The 18,267-nt window shown below is 35.7% G+C and overlaps 1 protein-coding gene and 1 pseudogene across 1 annotated transcript; one reads left to right on the top strand and one right to left on the bottom strand.

Moving 5' to 3' along the window:
* Positions 1–4,031: 4,031 nt before the first annotated feature.
* LOC102233974 (receptor activity-modifying protein 1-like) lies at positions 4,032–12,214 on the top strand. The gene is made up of 5 exons (XM_023340409.1): positions 4,032–5,635; positions 5,816–5,893; positions 6,865–6,975; positions 7,199–7,352; positions 10,780–12,214. The coding sequence occupies exons 1-5, from the start codon at positions 5,599–5,601 to the stop codon at positions 11,012–11,014; spliced, it is 615 nt and encodes a 204-aa protein (XP_023196177.1). The 5' UTR covers positions 4,032–5,598; the 3' UTR covers positions 11,015–12,214.
* A 704-nt stretch (positions 12,215–12,918) lies between these two features.
* Positions 12,919–17,703, bottom strand: LOC102224622 (annotated as a pseudogene).
* Positions 17,704–18,267: the final 564 nt, after the last annotated feature.

The raw sequence follows: 18,267 nt of genomic DNA, 5'->3' as shown, positions 1-18,267 counted from the left end.
AACAAGGTTGGATGCTTTACGGTCAAGAGGAAGTATAATCCGAGTCAGCAGGTCACACCTCAAAGAAATCCGGAAATCTGTATCTGCCAGTTAAAAATCTCCTTGGTGCATCTGCAGCAACTGCTGATGAATGCCAGATAACATCTCATAACAACCCATAGTCCTTACCTCAAGTTACCTCACATTAAAATATTACCAAGAAATTAAGCATGTTAAAAGAAATTGTTGGTATTATTATTATTATTAAATTGTGTTTGTCATAGTGCTCAACTGTTATACTTACCTGGTTCTGGGTCTTGATTTTTGTTTTGTGTTTCATAATTTCAAATGAGAACTCAAGTCATAAGCAAATAGGGTTTAAATTGTTCAAGCTGCAAAATCTCTTCTTATTTTTTGTGCTTGAGTCAGTAACTTCCTCTATTGTCTTGTTTGTTTGCAGACATCACTCTCAGGTGGCGTTAAACATCCGGATCGGAACGCAAGTGGAACGCAAAAACAAAAGTCCCCGTAAAGTAAAACTATTCACTTTTCAGTATTACAAGCATGCTGTTGTTGATGCAGCATTTTAGCTATAAGAAGAAATTGTATTTTACACTGCAATTTAGTAAATAACAACTGGATCTTCTTTTATCGTCCCTGTAAAAGCATGACTGAAACTGACTAATACTGAAAGTCTGTTATATTTTCATAAAGGGCAGTTCTCCAAATGTTTTGATTAAGCTTCACATAAAAAAAAATAAAAATTAGGTAATTTTAAATTTTTTGTTTTTATCAAACTAAAACATAAACATAGTTTTGCTTTTTTAATACTCGACTTTAACTGTCCTACAGGTATTGAACTAATGATATGAATAACATCACCACATTTCAACCGTGGTGCCGATGCATAAGATTATATCAAATGTCAAGCTCTGCTTATGTATAATAGGCAGGAAATGCCAGCAAATAAAGAATGCAATGACGCATTATAAACAATAACTTGTTTATGAAGGACAGATTTAGCTTATGAGCTACTGCTGTGTGTACAAGCGCATCAAACAATAGCAAACAAAAGCTTGTTTTTAAATCTGAGGACTGCAAGAGACATCTTTACCACCGCATAACATGTCCCTGAAATTATATTACACGACTGTTCGGCTTACCAAATAATGTGTCAGCTGATTTAAATGTAATTTTTTTTACACAAAATATAAACTTAATAAAGGCTACATTATGATCCAAAAAGGCTACAGATCTTATGAATTATTTAAATTGCCGTTTACAGTTGAATTCCATATTTAAATAATTAAGAAAAAAATTGTTCCTGCTTTTATAGACAAGGATGCTTTAACTTGGCACTAATTGGTCTTTTTAATGAAGTGACTTTCTTCTCTTTTCAAGGATGTCATCTGTAGTGAAAAAACAAATGTTCTTGGGAGCTTTAGTGTCATTCTGCACCCTTTAGTTGAAAGTAACTGTAAACAAACTCTACCTACAGGCATTAGTCAGTGCAGTTGTGAAACAGGAAAAGCAAGAGTAGTGAAACTGTGAGGGGAGAAGGCCTCTGGTCAGGAACAAAGGAAACAAAAAGAAGAGTTTCGTACAAATGGTCGAATTTCTGCTTCGCAGCTGCTCATTTTCACCACTAGAGGGTTGATTTATGAACATTTAGTTTCACCTCAGTCTGAGAGTCCACAGCAGATACTTATTTTGAGCAAGGAATCTGCCATTCAAAAGCATTCTTCCACTGTAAGAATCCAAAATATAACTTAATTTATTTTGCCTAGCTAAAGAAAAGAGACCTGTCTAAAATTTAAAGAAAATGTCAATGTCATTTTCTCTTTCAAATAAAACATAAATAAATAAATGTTACTTGTTACATTTAATGCGTTCAGTTTTTATATTCCAGATCTACACAGACCTATTGCCCAGTAACAAAAGCCCTGCGTTCACCACGCAACATGTGTTTATTTATTTATTTTTTTGACAGTCGTTTCAAACTCTTAACAACTTAGTCACGACAGGTTTATGTGTCAGTGTGTCTATACATTTGCAGAGGAGTGGTGGTTTATTTGATGTGTTGGCAGACTGCAGACAGTTGTTTCTCCACTTCGAATTGGGTGTTATGAGTCAATCTGACTATCTTATAGAATGTGGTAGTTTTTTTTTTTGTTTTCAAGGTGGTGATTTTACATAGAATTCTGACTACTGTACAGCTGAAAAATAAACCACCTTCTGAATTCATCTCAGTGTCTGATAAGATTATGAAACTTGCACGCAAAAAGCAAGCTTCGCCATTTGGGGTAGGGGAAATTAATCAAAGTTAAAGCTGTGAACAACTTGAAGCTCAGCAACTTCCAATTTCTTCCACATTCTTTAAAATGTTTAGTAGGGAAAACGAATAACTGTGTGCAACAGGAGATACTGTCTAGGAATCCCTGTTAACCTCAAAGACAGACAGACGAAATATTCAACTTCAATATTAGAGATGCTAAATAGGTTTAATCTTAATTCAGTTCTGTTCTGCTTAGCTATACAACACAATGAATGTAATTGCTTACTTTCATTAAATAGTTAATGAATGTCATCAATTACTTACTGTCATTCAGTGTCATTATTTCATGTAATGACACAAATCTAATTTATACAGATAAAAATAGTTAATGCAATTAGATTCAAATTCGGTTACACACACACACACAAAAAAAAAATCATCATCATAATCATCATAAATTTGTACTATATCGTCCACTGTCTGCCAATAGAACCCAAAAAGTAAAGTGGAAACTATTCACCACCACCACAAGAGACTGGAGTTACAAGAGACACCCTGAACACGTTTGTCTTGGCTGATGCCCATTTCTAGTTTTCCCTGGAGATCTAGCTCAAAAGACGGTTCATAAAAATAAAAGAAATATTTGCTGCAGCTTCTTTGCTAATGGTAGTTGTTCGGAAACAGAAAACAAGAAGACAATACGTTTGTCAACTTCTATAGCAAAGCACGTCTAACTATAGACTTCTTTTTCCTAAACAAATAAAAAGTACAAAGTGAGTCGTGTTGGTTGTTGCATTTTTGACCTGAAAATGGTGGGAATTAAGAGTTTTGCTGCATTGAATAAAAAAATGAGACAAAAGCTTTCTCTGCAAGTTATTTGACCTGCCACTCCCTGATCAGCGCTGACCTAGTTAAAACTGGCCGATTCTAATCTGTGGCAGATATGTTTGTTGACTCCTCTGGAATTTCCGGTAACACTTCAGCACTTATGATTTTCAGATATAGCATGCACTCTTACAGCTCAAATAAATCACAAGAAAAAAAAGCATATTTTGACTTGAGAACTGTACTCTCACGTCAGCAGATCTTCAAGTTACGGCCTAATATAACTATTTGAATATTAATAACATATAATACATATAAGACTTATAGAACTTACAGGACAAAGACACTACCTGCCTACAAGTACATACATAATCACAAGAATGTTGCTAAGAACTGTAAATTTTGTTTGTGATTTAATACCATACTTCATTCAAGTCTTTTGCAGCCATTTAAGTGAAAGAAAAAATCCCCTGACGTTTCTTTATGTTTAATTGCTATTGATCAAATGGTGACTCAGATTTTTAGAGTTACAGGTAAAGCTTAGAAATGGGACTAAGTGCCCATAATGCATACTTAACCCAAACTAAAGGACGATCAGCTAAAAGTAGTCAGAGCATGACTACTAACAATGTTGCGTTTCAAAAACCAAAACAAAGCATTTAATATTCTGAGGGAACAATAATTCTAGCTAATTTTAATTTCAGCAATTTACAATTTTCTTAGTTAATGACCATTAAAAGTACAAAGTCCTGCAAGTTCACTGACAGAGGTTTTATCATCAATCTGATAGAAATTAATTGCAAAAAGACCACGAGATGAGGGCATGCTGTTGTTGTTGTGTTTGAGGACCCAAAAAAGGGGTAGTTTTAGAATTAGATTCAGGCGTTAAATAATTAAAATGAATGTAATGGTTATATGTTTTCCATTATGATGCAGCCTTTACATTTTTTGCAAGGAGAATTTTCTTTTTGTCATTTCAGTTTTTAGGACATTTACATTCTCCATCAAAATGTAGAAACAAATGACTCTAAAATACATTTTAAACGATATTTTTCGAGCAAAAAGGCAATGGCTGCAAATAAAAACAGCATTATTCTTTGCATTATACAAGTTTACATTTTTACACATTCAAAAGCAAGCCGTTTGATGCACAAAATAAAGAAACATGCCACCTTAGTGTGAACAAATTCTCATCCTTTGTGCATCATTACCATTTTTGCAAGAACAAACGCAGCTAATAGTAAACAACAGATTGTAACTAGGATACTACTGTCAACACTCTTTGTGTCCGTAAACATCTGTCAGCAAGCTGTGAACCATTGAGTGGCAAAGAGCAGCTTCCTGTCTCACAGGCAGACATGAAAACAGAGGCCTTTACAATAAGCCTCGACGTGCTGTGCATTAAAAACCGCAAAACACAGGAAGTTGTCGTACTTCTGGCACAGAGAAGTGGCAGTTTGAGGAAAACGTATGATTTACAAAATAATAACTTTCAATTAGATTGTCATTTTTTGCAAATCCACAAAATGAGCCTGCATTGATAAAACTCCCTCATGCATGTTCCGCTGCAGATGTCCACACAAAAATGTTTTGTACTAGAGCTTTGTGCTAAACCAGCTGCAGGTTTGAGTCTTGTCTTCTTCACGCAGCAGTAAAATAAAGAAGGAAACTCCTTAGGAGAACCTTCAGTAAGAATTTTAAAAGCAACAGGAAATTGCAGTCTTAACTATAATTTACGGAAACATCAAGATAACAGCAATATCACTTGTGTATATCAGAATTCTTTGATGTACTGGTGTATAAACAAAGCAGCGCTCTGTCTTGTTTGCTAAACACAACTGTAAAGGTTGTGTTATAAATTATCCAGTCATATGCTCTTGAAAATTGCATTTATTGATTTAAATTTGCTGGCAAAGCAAAGAGAAAGTCATTTTTTCCCCCCCTAAATATTAATCCTTTCTGTCATAAGTAGAGCTTTGAATTTTAGGAGGTGGAGACCAGACTTCAATGGACATTTCTCAGACTGCAGGAAGATTTCAACAACTGATAAAAATTGAATACTTTAGTATTATTTTTTCACATGTGTAGATATTTAGGTTGAGGTTAAGCGTGCATTCATTTGGTTTATGAGTTGGAAGCACAAGAAGAAACTACAAGTTTAATAAATTAGTTAGTGTTGTCATAGCTTTATGGTTACCTAATTATTTTAGTTGCCATATTTGCAGCTGTAATTCAGAGAAACCATTCAGGTTTTTCGGTAACTCGTCATGTTGTTTTGGTTCTGTTTGCTACCAGTGTCAACATCTTTTATTTATCCTTTAATTTTGTCTATTTATTGGTATTTTTCCAAAAACAAGGCTATGGCATGCTTGTGTACAGCAGCAGCGAGCAGAGCCAAGATAAAGGGGGGTGGGCTGTTTTGCAAACATACCAAAGGACTGAGGCATTTAGCCTCAGAGTCTCCTTAGGTCACAGATCGACCTCAGAGAGTCCTGCTGCTCTGATCATCTCTGGCCACCATGATCTCCTACCTTCTCTTACCTGCCGTCATTCTCCGTAAGCGTATGATTTAACAATACCGGTTAGGATTACACAACCTGATTTTTTTGCTTGTTTGTTTAGCTTCTTATAACAACAGTTAGTTGTTTTTTTTTTTCTCCCTTTTGGGGTAAGCACTGATTAAAGGTAAAAATATTAATATGGATTATGTTTAGTACTTAACTTGTGTGTTTGCAGGTGTTGCCGTGTCACAACAAGTTACCATTACCGATGAGCTGAATAACCAAACGTTCAGTGTTTTCACACATGGAAACAGTAAGGTTCCTTCTACTCTTTGGTTTGAATTGCTCAAAGCTACTTCTATATGCTATTAATTATATTGATTAACTGAGAATCTGAGATTCTAAGTTTCTATTTTTTCTCGTCTTGGAAGCAATAGATATATTGGGTCATTAGCTTTATATAATGAAAGCAGCTAATGACTCTAATAATTGTGAATCAATTCACTTTTTCTTTTATAAAATAAAGTAAGTTGGTTTAATGTGCTGGTGGAACATTAAGACGTTCTCTTTCTAATGAACTATGGAAAATGTATCTCAGGGCAATTCAATTTTGACTCAGATTTCAACAGCACAGATTGGAATATCTAAAAATGGATATTGGAGTTCAGCCTGAGTTATCTGATTTTTCATTATTGTTGATAATTAACTTTTTAATAGATTTTAAAAATTGGCAGCCAATTTTTCATGTAAATAGTCCAACTTGGATAACACTTGTTCCTTAGAATTCATTTAAAATATTGTTTTTTTTTATCAGATTTTTATTGGACATATCAGCTAACCACTGCTGCTGAGCTTAAAAATTATTTTACAGCAAAAGAAATAAAAATTAAAAAAAGGCATTAGGAAATTCAATTTGTTCAGACACTGCTATTGAAACTGTCAGTTTTCTTCATTACTCAGAGCTTATGAGCGTTTTGCTCTATCAGGTAAGTTGACCAAATGTGCTGATTATTATAAAAATTAAACTTCTCCATCTCCAGTTTGTGGGTTTAATTCACAAAAAGGTCACAGAAAAAAGAAAATTTCTCTGAACGTCTACCTTCAGAACAGTTAGATAAAGAAAACTACCCTTGCAATAGCCAGGAAAAAAATGTGATCAGCCTACAGGAGATACATTTTAAAGATAAGCCAAAGAAAACCCAGAAAAAGAACCCGTCCAACAAAGCTAATTATTTTAGCAAGACAAATTATTACTGCTCAGTAAAGCGAAATTATTTCTTTCAGGTACGACAAACCCAAACAATAAGTCAACGGGTTTGTACAAAGACGAGCTGAAAGACATTGAGGATGAACTGGAAAAGAACAACCCATCTTTAATTATCACAGAGGATAATGGTGAGTGGAGGACCGTTACGGACAATCTCTGTTTAATAAATTAAAATATAAGCAATCAAAGGTCACCAAGCTCAACCTTTCAAAGAAATGGAGGATATCCTCCAATTCATCCAGCTAAATGTTCATCCTTTGGTGTAGTTTGAGTCTGATTAGCACTTTAAATTAACCTGTGGCTATTTGATTGGCAAGAGTATGTTTGTAATACTTTTTTGTTTTCCTGCAGAACATTTCCAGGACCAAAATAATGAAAAACCATACAAACAATGCCGCCGGGGTGACCTGATACAGTTCAGTCACCAGTACTGTGGTGAACTTTTTCATGCAGAAATGCATGATATCCACAAAGATGACTGGTGTGTCCTGAAACACATTATCAGGTATGTCAAAAGAGTTTTGAGTCCTTTCATAGATATTTATTTCCACCTACTCAATGACAGCTATTTTGGTCCATGCCATGGTGACAAAAACAATAGCTTGTTGTTTTTTTTTTAACAAAATATTTTTAACATTTTGTTGTTAAAATTGGCTTTAATTCTCAGTTTATTTCATGTAATTTTTCTAGGTGAATACACAATTGGCAATTACATTACAAGCAAAAATAAAACAGGGATTATCCATGCACACTTTAATAGACATTAGTTTGTAAACACCTCTGTAACGTCAAAAGGCTACTCACAAATGCACAATTTCCTGTTTTTGTTCAAGACTGTAAACTTTAGAAGAATAAAACTTGATTAAAGCAAATATGGACGTTTCAAATAACTGTTGGGGTAAAGAAACAACAACAACAACAAAAAACATGGGTAGCCTATTGCAAAATTTGTTTTAGTGGCAATATTTTCCCACCAAATACAAATATTTAAAAATTTCGTCTTGCCTGAAATCGTCTTTTTTTTATGTAGAATAACTGAAACAATCCAATCCATGTTATCTTGTTTAGACTTGGAGCGCTGCCATTTTCTTTCACATCCATAATCCATAATTTAGCAAAGCCGCAAAATGACCTCACAATCTTCATAGGTTATCTTAAGAAAACATTTTCTGTTTTAATAAATATATGTCAGGTAAATTCATAAACTCTTCTAGAGTTAAGTGTATTGAGTGTAACAACGCGACAGCTACTAATGGACGGTTTAATTAGTTATTTTTTTCAAACTACCTTCACTGCTTTATATCAATGAAAGTAAACCTGCAGTACCATTACTGACCACCTATTAACTGCAGTTCCAGGACCAAACCACACGGGGACGCTGTTTTCAGTGTCGGTTCCAAAATGAAACGAATTGTACTTAAAACATGTAGCCTGCATTAGCTAAATTTTATCAGAATTATATTGAACTGTGAACACATTACAGACAATAAAATAATTTACAAGTAGCATTTTAGTAGAACAGATGTAAAATTGCGTTCAAGAATAATTGTAGCTACTATTGGAATCATTTATACATTGAAAAATAATTTTTAAAAATAAATTTAAAAAATAAATAAATAATAAAAAATTTAAAGCCAGCCCAGTTTGGTAAAACTGTGGATGGGAATGTAAGTTGTTTGATCTGCAGTTAGAGAGCATGACTGGATTTAGAAAGATGTGGGCCCCTGGGGCCAAAGCTAGTCTTGGTGCCCTACCCACACAATTTTCCTTTACGCCTGCAAATTAAAGATGGCTCAGCGTGCATTAGCTTTAAACTGTTTAAGCCTTGATTGCATAAAAATGGTTTTGTTGTTTGTATGTTTGAATTTACTCCTTCCTCATATAAAGGAAGGAATTTCACAACAGAGATTCTTGAAATGTCTTTGTCCATGCAAAAGGAAGAAGACATGCCATAGTGACTATGCCAAATCTGTATATATCTGTGTATCTGCAGATGCTGAATCTGGCACAGTCAATGTGACTATGTCAAATCTGTGCATATACAGTATATGGTTTTGGATCATATTTCACAACCACAACAAACACACAAACCTCCTACATCCTACGAGTTGTTCCACTGAGATCATGTGCCTCGTGTGCTTTCAGGTCTGCACCTAATTCTGCTGATCGACATATTTCTCAGCTCAGACGTGCAGCATAGGAGGATAGTATTTCTTCACCTGGTGTGCACCAGCAGGCTTGCTGCAGCAGCTACTGTTTGTTGTGCTTTGTATCACAGCTAGTCTGGAATCTCTAGTTACTCCTAGCAGGTGACAGTTTTATTGATCCAAGGAGGATCAGGATTGTAATATTGTTAAATTGACTTCGATCCCCCCGCATTTTGTGTCTGGACCTTTCAATTGATTTCATAAAAAAAACACGTGTAAATGACAGAATTTAAAGATGATCCCAAAATGTCTACTACAAAATAACAAAGATATGGAGCATACATTTGAAGTTGATGTTCATCTAACTTCAGCATCTTTATACTGTAAGCACACCACAATCTTATTCACCCCAATCTCAGCATTCAACCATGCAGTTTCTGCTCCAATTCAAGCCGTCTACTATCCTTTGTAACTCGTTAGCAGCATTCTTGGCCCCTTCAAAAACAACAACAAAAAAGAAAGAAAAACACTTCCCTGTTCAAAGCTGCAATAAACTGAAGCAAGAGAAGTAACTGCAAACAGGCATGCTCATTATATGCAAAAAACATTGACTGTGGTTTTGGTAGATATTTCCAGTATTGATACCTTTTTAAATTCACAAATATATTCAAATTTATTGAAACTGTAAAACGTAGAGTAGCTACATGTTGAAAGTCAAACACTCAAACCCAAGACATTGTGCACTGCAAAATCCTTCTCAATTAATTCACGGTTGGTTTGTGGAAAGAGCTAACAGCTGTGCAATTCAACCATAATTTAAATTTGTTGGAATTTTTACCCAGACATTGTGGAAGGACTGGACACTCATAAAGTGGACTGATAGTATTTGTGCGGGTGTTCATGGAGCTTAGGTTTGTTGGTTTAGTTCTACTGGGAAATATCCATCTTTAGAACTGAGTCTAAGGAAGTTCCTCCTCTTCCTGCTTAAGAAATAGTTTCCTCCTTCAGTCACCCAACCCCCAGTTTCAATCTTCTGCTATGTTTATGCACCATCAGGAAGTAGTTTAACCACAGCAGTTTTAGTTATATTTGCTGTGCCACAATATTACAGAGCTTCACGGTTTAGTTGTGGAGTTTCAGTTGTTGAGATACAAAGTAAGTGTCTCAACAGAAAGCTAAATCAGTCCAAATAGTCAGAAAAGCATCTGTGAGAGTTCATATTAAAAAGCACTTTTGATTTAGTGCTGTCCCAAAACAGACATAGTATTCCCCCATTGTCCATGCCTGCATAGACCATTCATACACTCAGGCCTAAGGGTAATTTAGAGGAGCCAATTCACTTAACAGTCCCATTTTTAATCTGTGGAAGGAAGGTGCTGTACCCAAAAAGTAAATAACTTACTCCATGCAACAAATTAATGAATACATGCATATATAAATACATTTTAATTGTGTTGGCCTTTCCAGTTTATAAAAATAAACTGGAAAAAAAAAATCGCATGTTTTCTACAGCAAAAACATTTTTGTTTTTGGGGTGCTCTGTCATTTCTATTTGTGCCATGTGCCATCTTTAAATTTTGGTTTGTCCTTTTGAATATTTTGGTATATAACCATCATATGTTATTCTGTTCTACTTTTTTGTATCTAAACATGCAGCTACTGCTGGAAAGCAATAAACCTATCTTTTTTCCCTATCACACCACAGACACAGATACTTTCTATTCTCTTCCCTTATTGTTAATAAAATACCCGTCTAACACAATAATTTCTTTTTATCCGCTGCAGAATCTACAACAATTTGACGCTATGTGTGGAGCTTGTGACTGAGTTAACTGGCTGCTATTTTCCAAATCCTGATGTCCAAGACTTCTTCCTTTACATCCACTCCACCTACTTCCAGAACTGCACGAAGAAAGAAGAGCTGCTTAAAGATGCCCCTACCAGCCTGGTGGTGGCACTCACCATCATCGAAGTGAGCTTTATCCCTGTCCTGGTTTGTCTGGTACTTTGGAAAAGTTAGGAACTGACTGGCCCATTTTTTTTTTTTTTTAAATACTTAGCTTTGAACATTTTGGCCACCAATGCTTTAAGCAGAAGATTCTTTGATTCATACATGGATTCATTTCTGCAAAAAAGTGAGCTGTGTAAAATGTCTTACAGGAGCAGATGGATGAAAAGGGAAAATAAATACTTTATTAGTTCTCCTGAATTTATCTAAAACAGGATTTTTTTCTGCTTTTTTAAAAAAAATATTAAGCAACATCTCAGAATCTATTTTGCTTTTCAGGCACAACAATTAACACGGCACATAACTGTTATTTTTAAAACAGTCTTATTGAAGTATCAAGACCACACACTAAGCAATAAAATCAACATTAAAAAACTAATTCTCATAAACAAACAAATACTTTCTGAAAATAATGATGAAAAATTTTACATTTTTGATTTATAAAAAAAAGTAAACCTTTGTCAAACTTTACTAAAAGAAGACTGATATTTTTTATATGTACCACTAGAGGGAGCTCACTTACTCATTTGAGTCCATGCGACACAGTTTTAAAAGCTACACATACAAGTCCATTTAAGTATTATTGACATGTCTGAATTTATGTTGACAAAAACAATTCAAACTCTTCAAACTCCTCTTGAAAATGTGAAAGATTTCTGTATCAACTTTATTACTTTATAAAGCTAATAGAAGAGTGCCTCAAAAGCTGCAATTGTAGCGAAGGATGTTTCTACAAAGTTTTGACTTGGAAGTCCAAATATAAATGCATGCCACACTCTTTTTTTTAGATATTGTCACAATTAACTGGAAAGTCTTGTAATTTAGATTGTTTTGTTCCCTGAAATAAGTTCAGTCTATTGCAACTATGATAACTCCATCTGGACAACTTAGTGTTTTACACATGTATTAAAAGCTCTGATTAAAGTCTAAGCATTTTTTGCTGCATAGGCTAATCCTTTTAGTTAAAATGAAAAACTTAGAAGCAAAAAGAGACAAACAGTTTCTACCCTTTGTGGTAAACAAATTAGCATGGCAGAATAGTATTGATCAATTTCCTCTCTGAAACACTACAGTCGCACACTGACGACCTCAGCCTTGCTAAACAACATTGTAAGTAAATCTTGCATCAAATCTTTGAAAATCAAATGTAAAAAGGCAAATTCTATGTAAAATACTGCTGTTTTCTTTTTGAAAATAAAACATACAAAATAATTTTTGTTTTTTGTTGATGTGCAATGTGAAAATTGTGTCAAATTCCTGCTGGTGACAAAAGATAAAACTGATCAAACGAGCACATTCTAAATCTAATACATAAAAACCTTTCATTATATGAAAGCAGGTCAGGTTCAACCAACTCTGAGCTGCACTGCCCATCAAAGCTTTGGATTTCTGGTGTCTAAAGGGTGCTAAAAGTTTACCGAGTCATCAGGGATACATAGCTGACCAACATAAGAGCCGTTTTTCAATTGTTTTTTTGTTTATGTAGACAATATGAAACAGCATCAGTTGTTGCTTGAACAGCACCTACCCCCTCTTTCAGTACTCTCAAAACAACCTAATTTGATCTATCTACAGTCTATCTTGAAAATGTGTTTTGGTGGGTTTTCAAAAATATATAGTAATATGTTGAGGAGGTAATTCAGTCAGGTAAACGAGGTGTAATGGAGCAGGAACACATCTATAGAACTCAGTTTTGATGACACCTGATGTGAAATGGGACACTGCCACCTTCTGGGTAAAATTCATAAAACTTACTTCAAAATTAAAGGCACAGAAACAGGTGCCCTTATTAATACTATAAATATTACAGTTTATTTTAACATTAACATGATTTAACTTTATGATATCTAAAGTTACACTAACACTAAAAACATTAGGAATGAAATAGATATATAAATAAAGACAAATACAGCAAATCTGATTTGTTTCTGTTTTATGTCAATGCTTACATGTCAGGTACATATTGTTGATAGTGAGTATGCTGTAAAACAGTTACACAATTACACTATAAAGAATTGCACAGTTTCTATTTAATGAATGTATTAAGTATTGCCAGCTTGCTCACAATTTGATTATTAAAGTAAATCACTTAAAACTTCAAGGCAGCTGTGACTGAACAATAACACTGTCATTGATTGTAAAGCAAATGTTTCTAACACAGAATTAAGTAGCATTTGTTAGTGGATTGTTATGGAACTGCATCAGCAGGATAGGACATGACATTGTAATACAGGGTAAACTTTAGCTTTACAGTGAACTTCACTCAGTGTTACTGGTGTGTTTTGGGGGCACTTCTGAAGCCGTTTGGAACAAATCCTTTGGACACAGGATTTTAATAAGCTAAGCATACTTTTGAACAGTTGCATAAATGAAAACATTAATAATCCAGCCAACATCAGACTAATAGAGACTAATTGACCCTGCAATGACACGGTGTCAGATTTAGGTGTTTACAATTCAGGAGATAGCTGGTCATTCAAGTTCGTTCAAGTTCAGTGTCCAAAAAAGAAAAGAACACAACAGATTAAATGCTGCCAGTGTTTCTAAAACACTGGTCCGGAAGTGTTGTAGTTCAAATAGGTGCAACTTGTGCGACGATGTTCTCTTCTAAGAGAAAAGGCTTTCTCTTTCATCCAGCTCAAACAAGCTGTAGTTCTTCAATGTTTTTTTATTGTCCTCTCATGAAATCCAGCAGTTAATATGCTAAACAAAGCCTGCAAGAGGTTTTGAGTGCTTTCCAAATTTCCTGAACATTTCACAGTCTGAATGTTAGACAAATCTGACAGTACCGGTAGGTTTTCTGATGAACATTTGATTACATTTTTTATAACACCATAGTCTGTACAAGCGATATCAAACAGCAGTTACATCGCCACAACAACAGAGCAATGGGGAACGGGTGCTAAGAGTAGACAAAATTGGAGAGGGCTGACAGGAAGTGAAAAAAAGTAAAATTAATAAATAAATGGGGGGCACCCTTGTTCCCATACTTGCCAGTTTTTATTTGTGTGGGGCATAGGAGATATCCCACTCATTGCTGCCAGATCAAACCCCACTGGAGATTTGTGTGAGTTCTGCCAACTTTTAAATAATTATTCTGCCTAGTAGTCTGGAAATGACCCTACAACCCTTTATTATTGGACATAAACAATTGCTTCTCCAAGGTCATTGTTGTTTGATGCTTTTCTACCTTGCTTATGTTAGCACTCACCCGGATGCTAGAGCAGCAAAATGCCACGTTTATAGGCTGTCAATAAGATGATAACTGACTACAGAAAGCATTTCATTTCTATGATTTTCTACTGCTTCTCCCCCTACAATAAAAACAATAAATAATGACACTCTTGAATCTAGTGTGAGATTTTGCATATTTGAGAATTGATTCAATCATTTTAGAATTTGCCTAACACTAGATCATTTTTTTATATGGAAAACCTGGAAATGCAAAAGTGTATTCTTACGTTAGTTACATCACTGATCCAAGTCAAGTTAAATAAACAGCCTTCTGTTTCAGAGTGCTGACTTACTCTTGCTTAGATTTTCTCTTCCTGCTCAGCTGAAAGCAGAGGAATCGTATGAAACCTACCACAGCAGCTGTCAGCATCAGCAAAATTGCCAACAAGACGACAAAAACATCCACAGAATAATAAGAATACCAAGGCATCTTATAAGACTCTGTTCGTAAATGTGCGGCTCCTTTGTGTCTCATGACAAACTCTATCCAGTACACTGCAGTATCCAAAGGATGCATTGGCTTATCCCGATGGAGAGCAGACAGGCGCTTCATGTTCTTTCTGTAGGAGGAATTGTTAATGACATCTTGCACTGCTTCCAGGAAGTTTTGTCGCGTGAGCTGTGTTGCATCCACCCCCCTCGCTGCTCCTCGCGCTTCCAGTCTCAGGATGTTTTCAAACTGGTCAAACAGAAGGGGGATGCCGATGATGGGCACTCCGTGGTAGATGGACTCGTAGACACCATTAGTGCCACCGTGGGCCACAAAAGCTTTAGTCTTTGGATGACCCAACAGGTCGTTCTGTGGCATCCACTTAACCAAAAGGGTATTGTTGCCCAAGTTGCTGGGTCGCTCACCAACATGTCTCCATATGACTTTCTGAGGAAGCTGGGCAAAAGCAGCAGCTATTTCTGAGTTGATGTCTGTTGGCAGACCTTTAACCAGTGTACCCAGAGACATCAGGAGGACACCATGCTCTCCTGAACTCTGAACAAACTCTTCCAGCTCTTTGGATAAAGGCTTGGACGGCTTGCACTGAAATCCACCAATGTAGGCAATGTTTGGCATGGTAGGCCTGGGGAATTCAAAGACAAAGTCTACCCTCATGAGCCAGATGTCTGCACCTTGAAGAAGGTGATAGAAATTCACGTCTGGACCAAAGTACTTGTATACCAGTCTATCATAGTGAGGGCACACAACAAACTTGTCAATGCATGTGTTTAGGAAATAGAACAATGTATTTTTGACTCTTTCGATAAATGTCATCTTGTCGGTCACAGGGTGTGCAGAAACTGGAACATATGAAGTTGGAGAAGGAGCCACAACAAAATGGCCTTCTCCACTGGTGATCCACTTCACGTTATAAACTATTGGCAGCTTTAGTTCATGAGCCACCAGAACTCCGACAGGTAAACCTGGATCAATCAGGACCACATCAAACTGAGTATCCCGAATACTCTGCATAAGAGTCTTGTTTTCAAACATTTCCACTCCCAATAAGCTGGCCTGTTTGTGAATGTCCGACAGTGCATTTAGCACCTCCCAGTAAAACTTAACAAAACCGGTCAATGATCCTTCCTTCTTTATTTCCAGCATTTTTATGAGAAAGTTCACAAAGAAGTCCTCCTTTTCAATGACTATGGCTTGTGGCAGTGTGACAGTAATGGTGCGATAATGTGGCGCAGATTCTTTGACATACCAACTAGTGGCTGTTCGAATAACAGTGACATCATGGCCCTTAGCATGAAGGTTTTGGATCAGCAGGTTCATGTTGACCCAGTGGCTGCCGTCCACTGGGAACACCATAATCTTCCCTGCCTGGACACTGGTACCAGTGAGGAGGAGCACACTCAGCACCAGAAAGAAAGACACTCCTTGAAGACTCCCCATTGAAAAGCCCTGAAGAAGATAGTCACATATAAGAATTTAGAGAAAGCATACCACAGTGAATGTACAGTTTTAAACATTAATCATTTAGCAAAGAAGACAGAAGAAGACATTCCTTCTGTTTATGCTACTTGAAAGTGTTAAGGTAAAAAGAGAAAGACATTTAAGGGTGTTTGACTGACCAGCCTCAAACTGTTACAGCAAAGATGTCTTTGTGTTTAGCAATTATTCTACAATCACCAATTTATTTACATTTGTATAAAATGTGATAGATCAACACAAAGTATTGCATAACTGAAGTTGAACAAAAATAATTAATAATTTTACATTTTTTCCCAAAACGAAGAAAATCTGGCAAGTGTGTATCAAGTCCTGTTTACTCTAATACCTCTAAATACAATTGCATACAATTACGTCTGTGTGTAATTTAATATCAGTAATAATTCAGCCGTTCAATGAATGCTTCAGATGTGTAGAGAACATTGGTGAACAAACAGCATCATGTTGCCCTTTTCCACTAGTGCCTAGTCAGTGCAGCTCGACTCAGCTCTCCATGGGTTAAAAGGGTTTTCCATTAGTAATGTCTACATGTTACCGGCCTTTTTTTTAGAACCTACTTCAATCGGATTCCATTCATGCAGAGTCGGACTAAAAAGGTGGCATCAGAAGACTGTCGATCACTGATTGGCCAGGTGTGCAAAGATGATAGAAACATTCCCCCAAAGACCATCAGACAAAAAACCTATTAATTTAGGGGGATGAATACAAATGGAAACCAACTTTTTAGACCGTAATCCCACTGAAAAACATTAAAGCTTTTAGTTTTTGGTATAATAAAACTACGGAAAGTTTCAAGTGGTATGAATACTTTTTAATTGCACTGTACAAATCAGTCAAAACTAACAGTGTATAATATATTAAATGAACAATTACACTGTAGAACTGAGAAAGATCAATGGACATCTGGAAATTATTAGCATGTTTTTTTTTCCGTGTGCATGAGAAACATTTTAGTGATATAGGAATGCAAGATTTTCCTTAACCTTGACTCCTACGTATAAAGCTCAGCTGCAGTTTTTCAAACCCTTGAGATATACTTGTACCAAGAAAGTTGCCGTTCTAATTCTGTTTCAGTGTGAGTTTCAAAATCAGGATGTTTACACAAAACAGACATAGCTTTGAGGTTATATATGGCACATAATCTAGGGAAACACACAGTAGTTGCTCAATAAATCAAAGTCCAGTAGAACACATGTTCTCACTAATGGTTGGTGTTAGTTTAGTCTCTAATCTCAAAATGTGTCCTCAAGAAACTTGATCTGAAACTATTACATTTAAAACAATTATTCCCCGAGACCATAATTTTTCTGTTTGCAGGTCTGATCTTTAAGAAGTTAGAAAGAGGAAACTCTACCCTGAATCGTATCTATTGTATGAGTTATGTTAACATGTTGCAAAGAAAGTGTTGTGACCTACCTCGCAGCTCTAACACACCAGAGGAAATGTACGTTTGGTTCTCTCAGGACAAAAAGGTCTCAGTGCCTGTGTTGTGCAGAATTTAAGTCCTGATTATTGTGTTACATAAGAAGTGTGGGAGGGGTACGTGAGGACTGGACTCCAAGTTCATCTGTGTGAGTTTGAATTCGAGGAAAAGGAAACATTCTGCCAAGAGCACCCACCCTCCAAGTATCAAAGGTTCATAAAAAAAAATGCAGATTCCTTAAAAATGCTATGGTTTTCCTTATTGAAAAATTCCCTTTTTCAAAAGAGGGAATTATTCTTCAGTTGGTAACAAAATGTTCCCAGAATATTTCTGGAAGTTGCTAACGTTATGGAACTCTAATTATTAACAGATGCTAACATAGTTCCATACCATATGAGAAAGAAATGTCCCTTTTTTCCCTTTTATTTATTTAGAAAATGCAGGAAATAATAGCCACCACATTAATTTTGTCACAGTAAACCCAATAATTATATATTTTATCCAACTGTTTACAGAATATTTCAAAACCTGAAATTATATGATACGTCTTACTTTTTAATACTAGGAAAGTCCTAATGAATGTGGAGAAAAAAACAGTGTTAGGTTAATTTCAGGACACCAGAGGGCACTGTGAACCAATTAATGATGAGTGTTTTCGCCTGA

This window comes from Xiphophorus maculatus, chromosome 10 (assembly GCF_002775205.1).
Source record: "Xiphophorus maculatus strain JP 163 A chromosome 10, X_maculatus-5.0-male, whole genome shotgun sequence".
Taxonomy (NCBI): domain Eukaryota; kingdom Metazoa; phylum Chordata; class Actinopteri; order Cyprinodontiformes; family Poeciliidae; genus Xiphophorus; species Xiphophorus maculatus.
The sequence above is the reverse complement of the archived record's forward strand: the minus strand, read 5'-3'. Positions and strand labels throughout refer to the sequence as shown.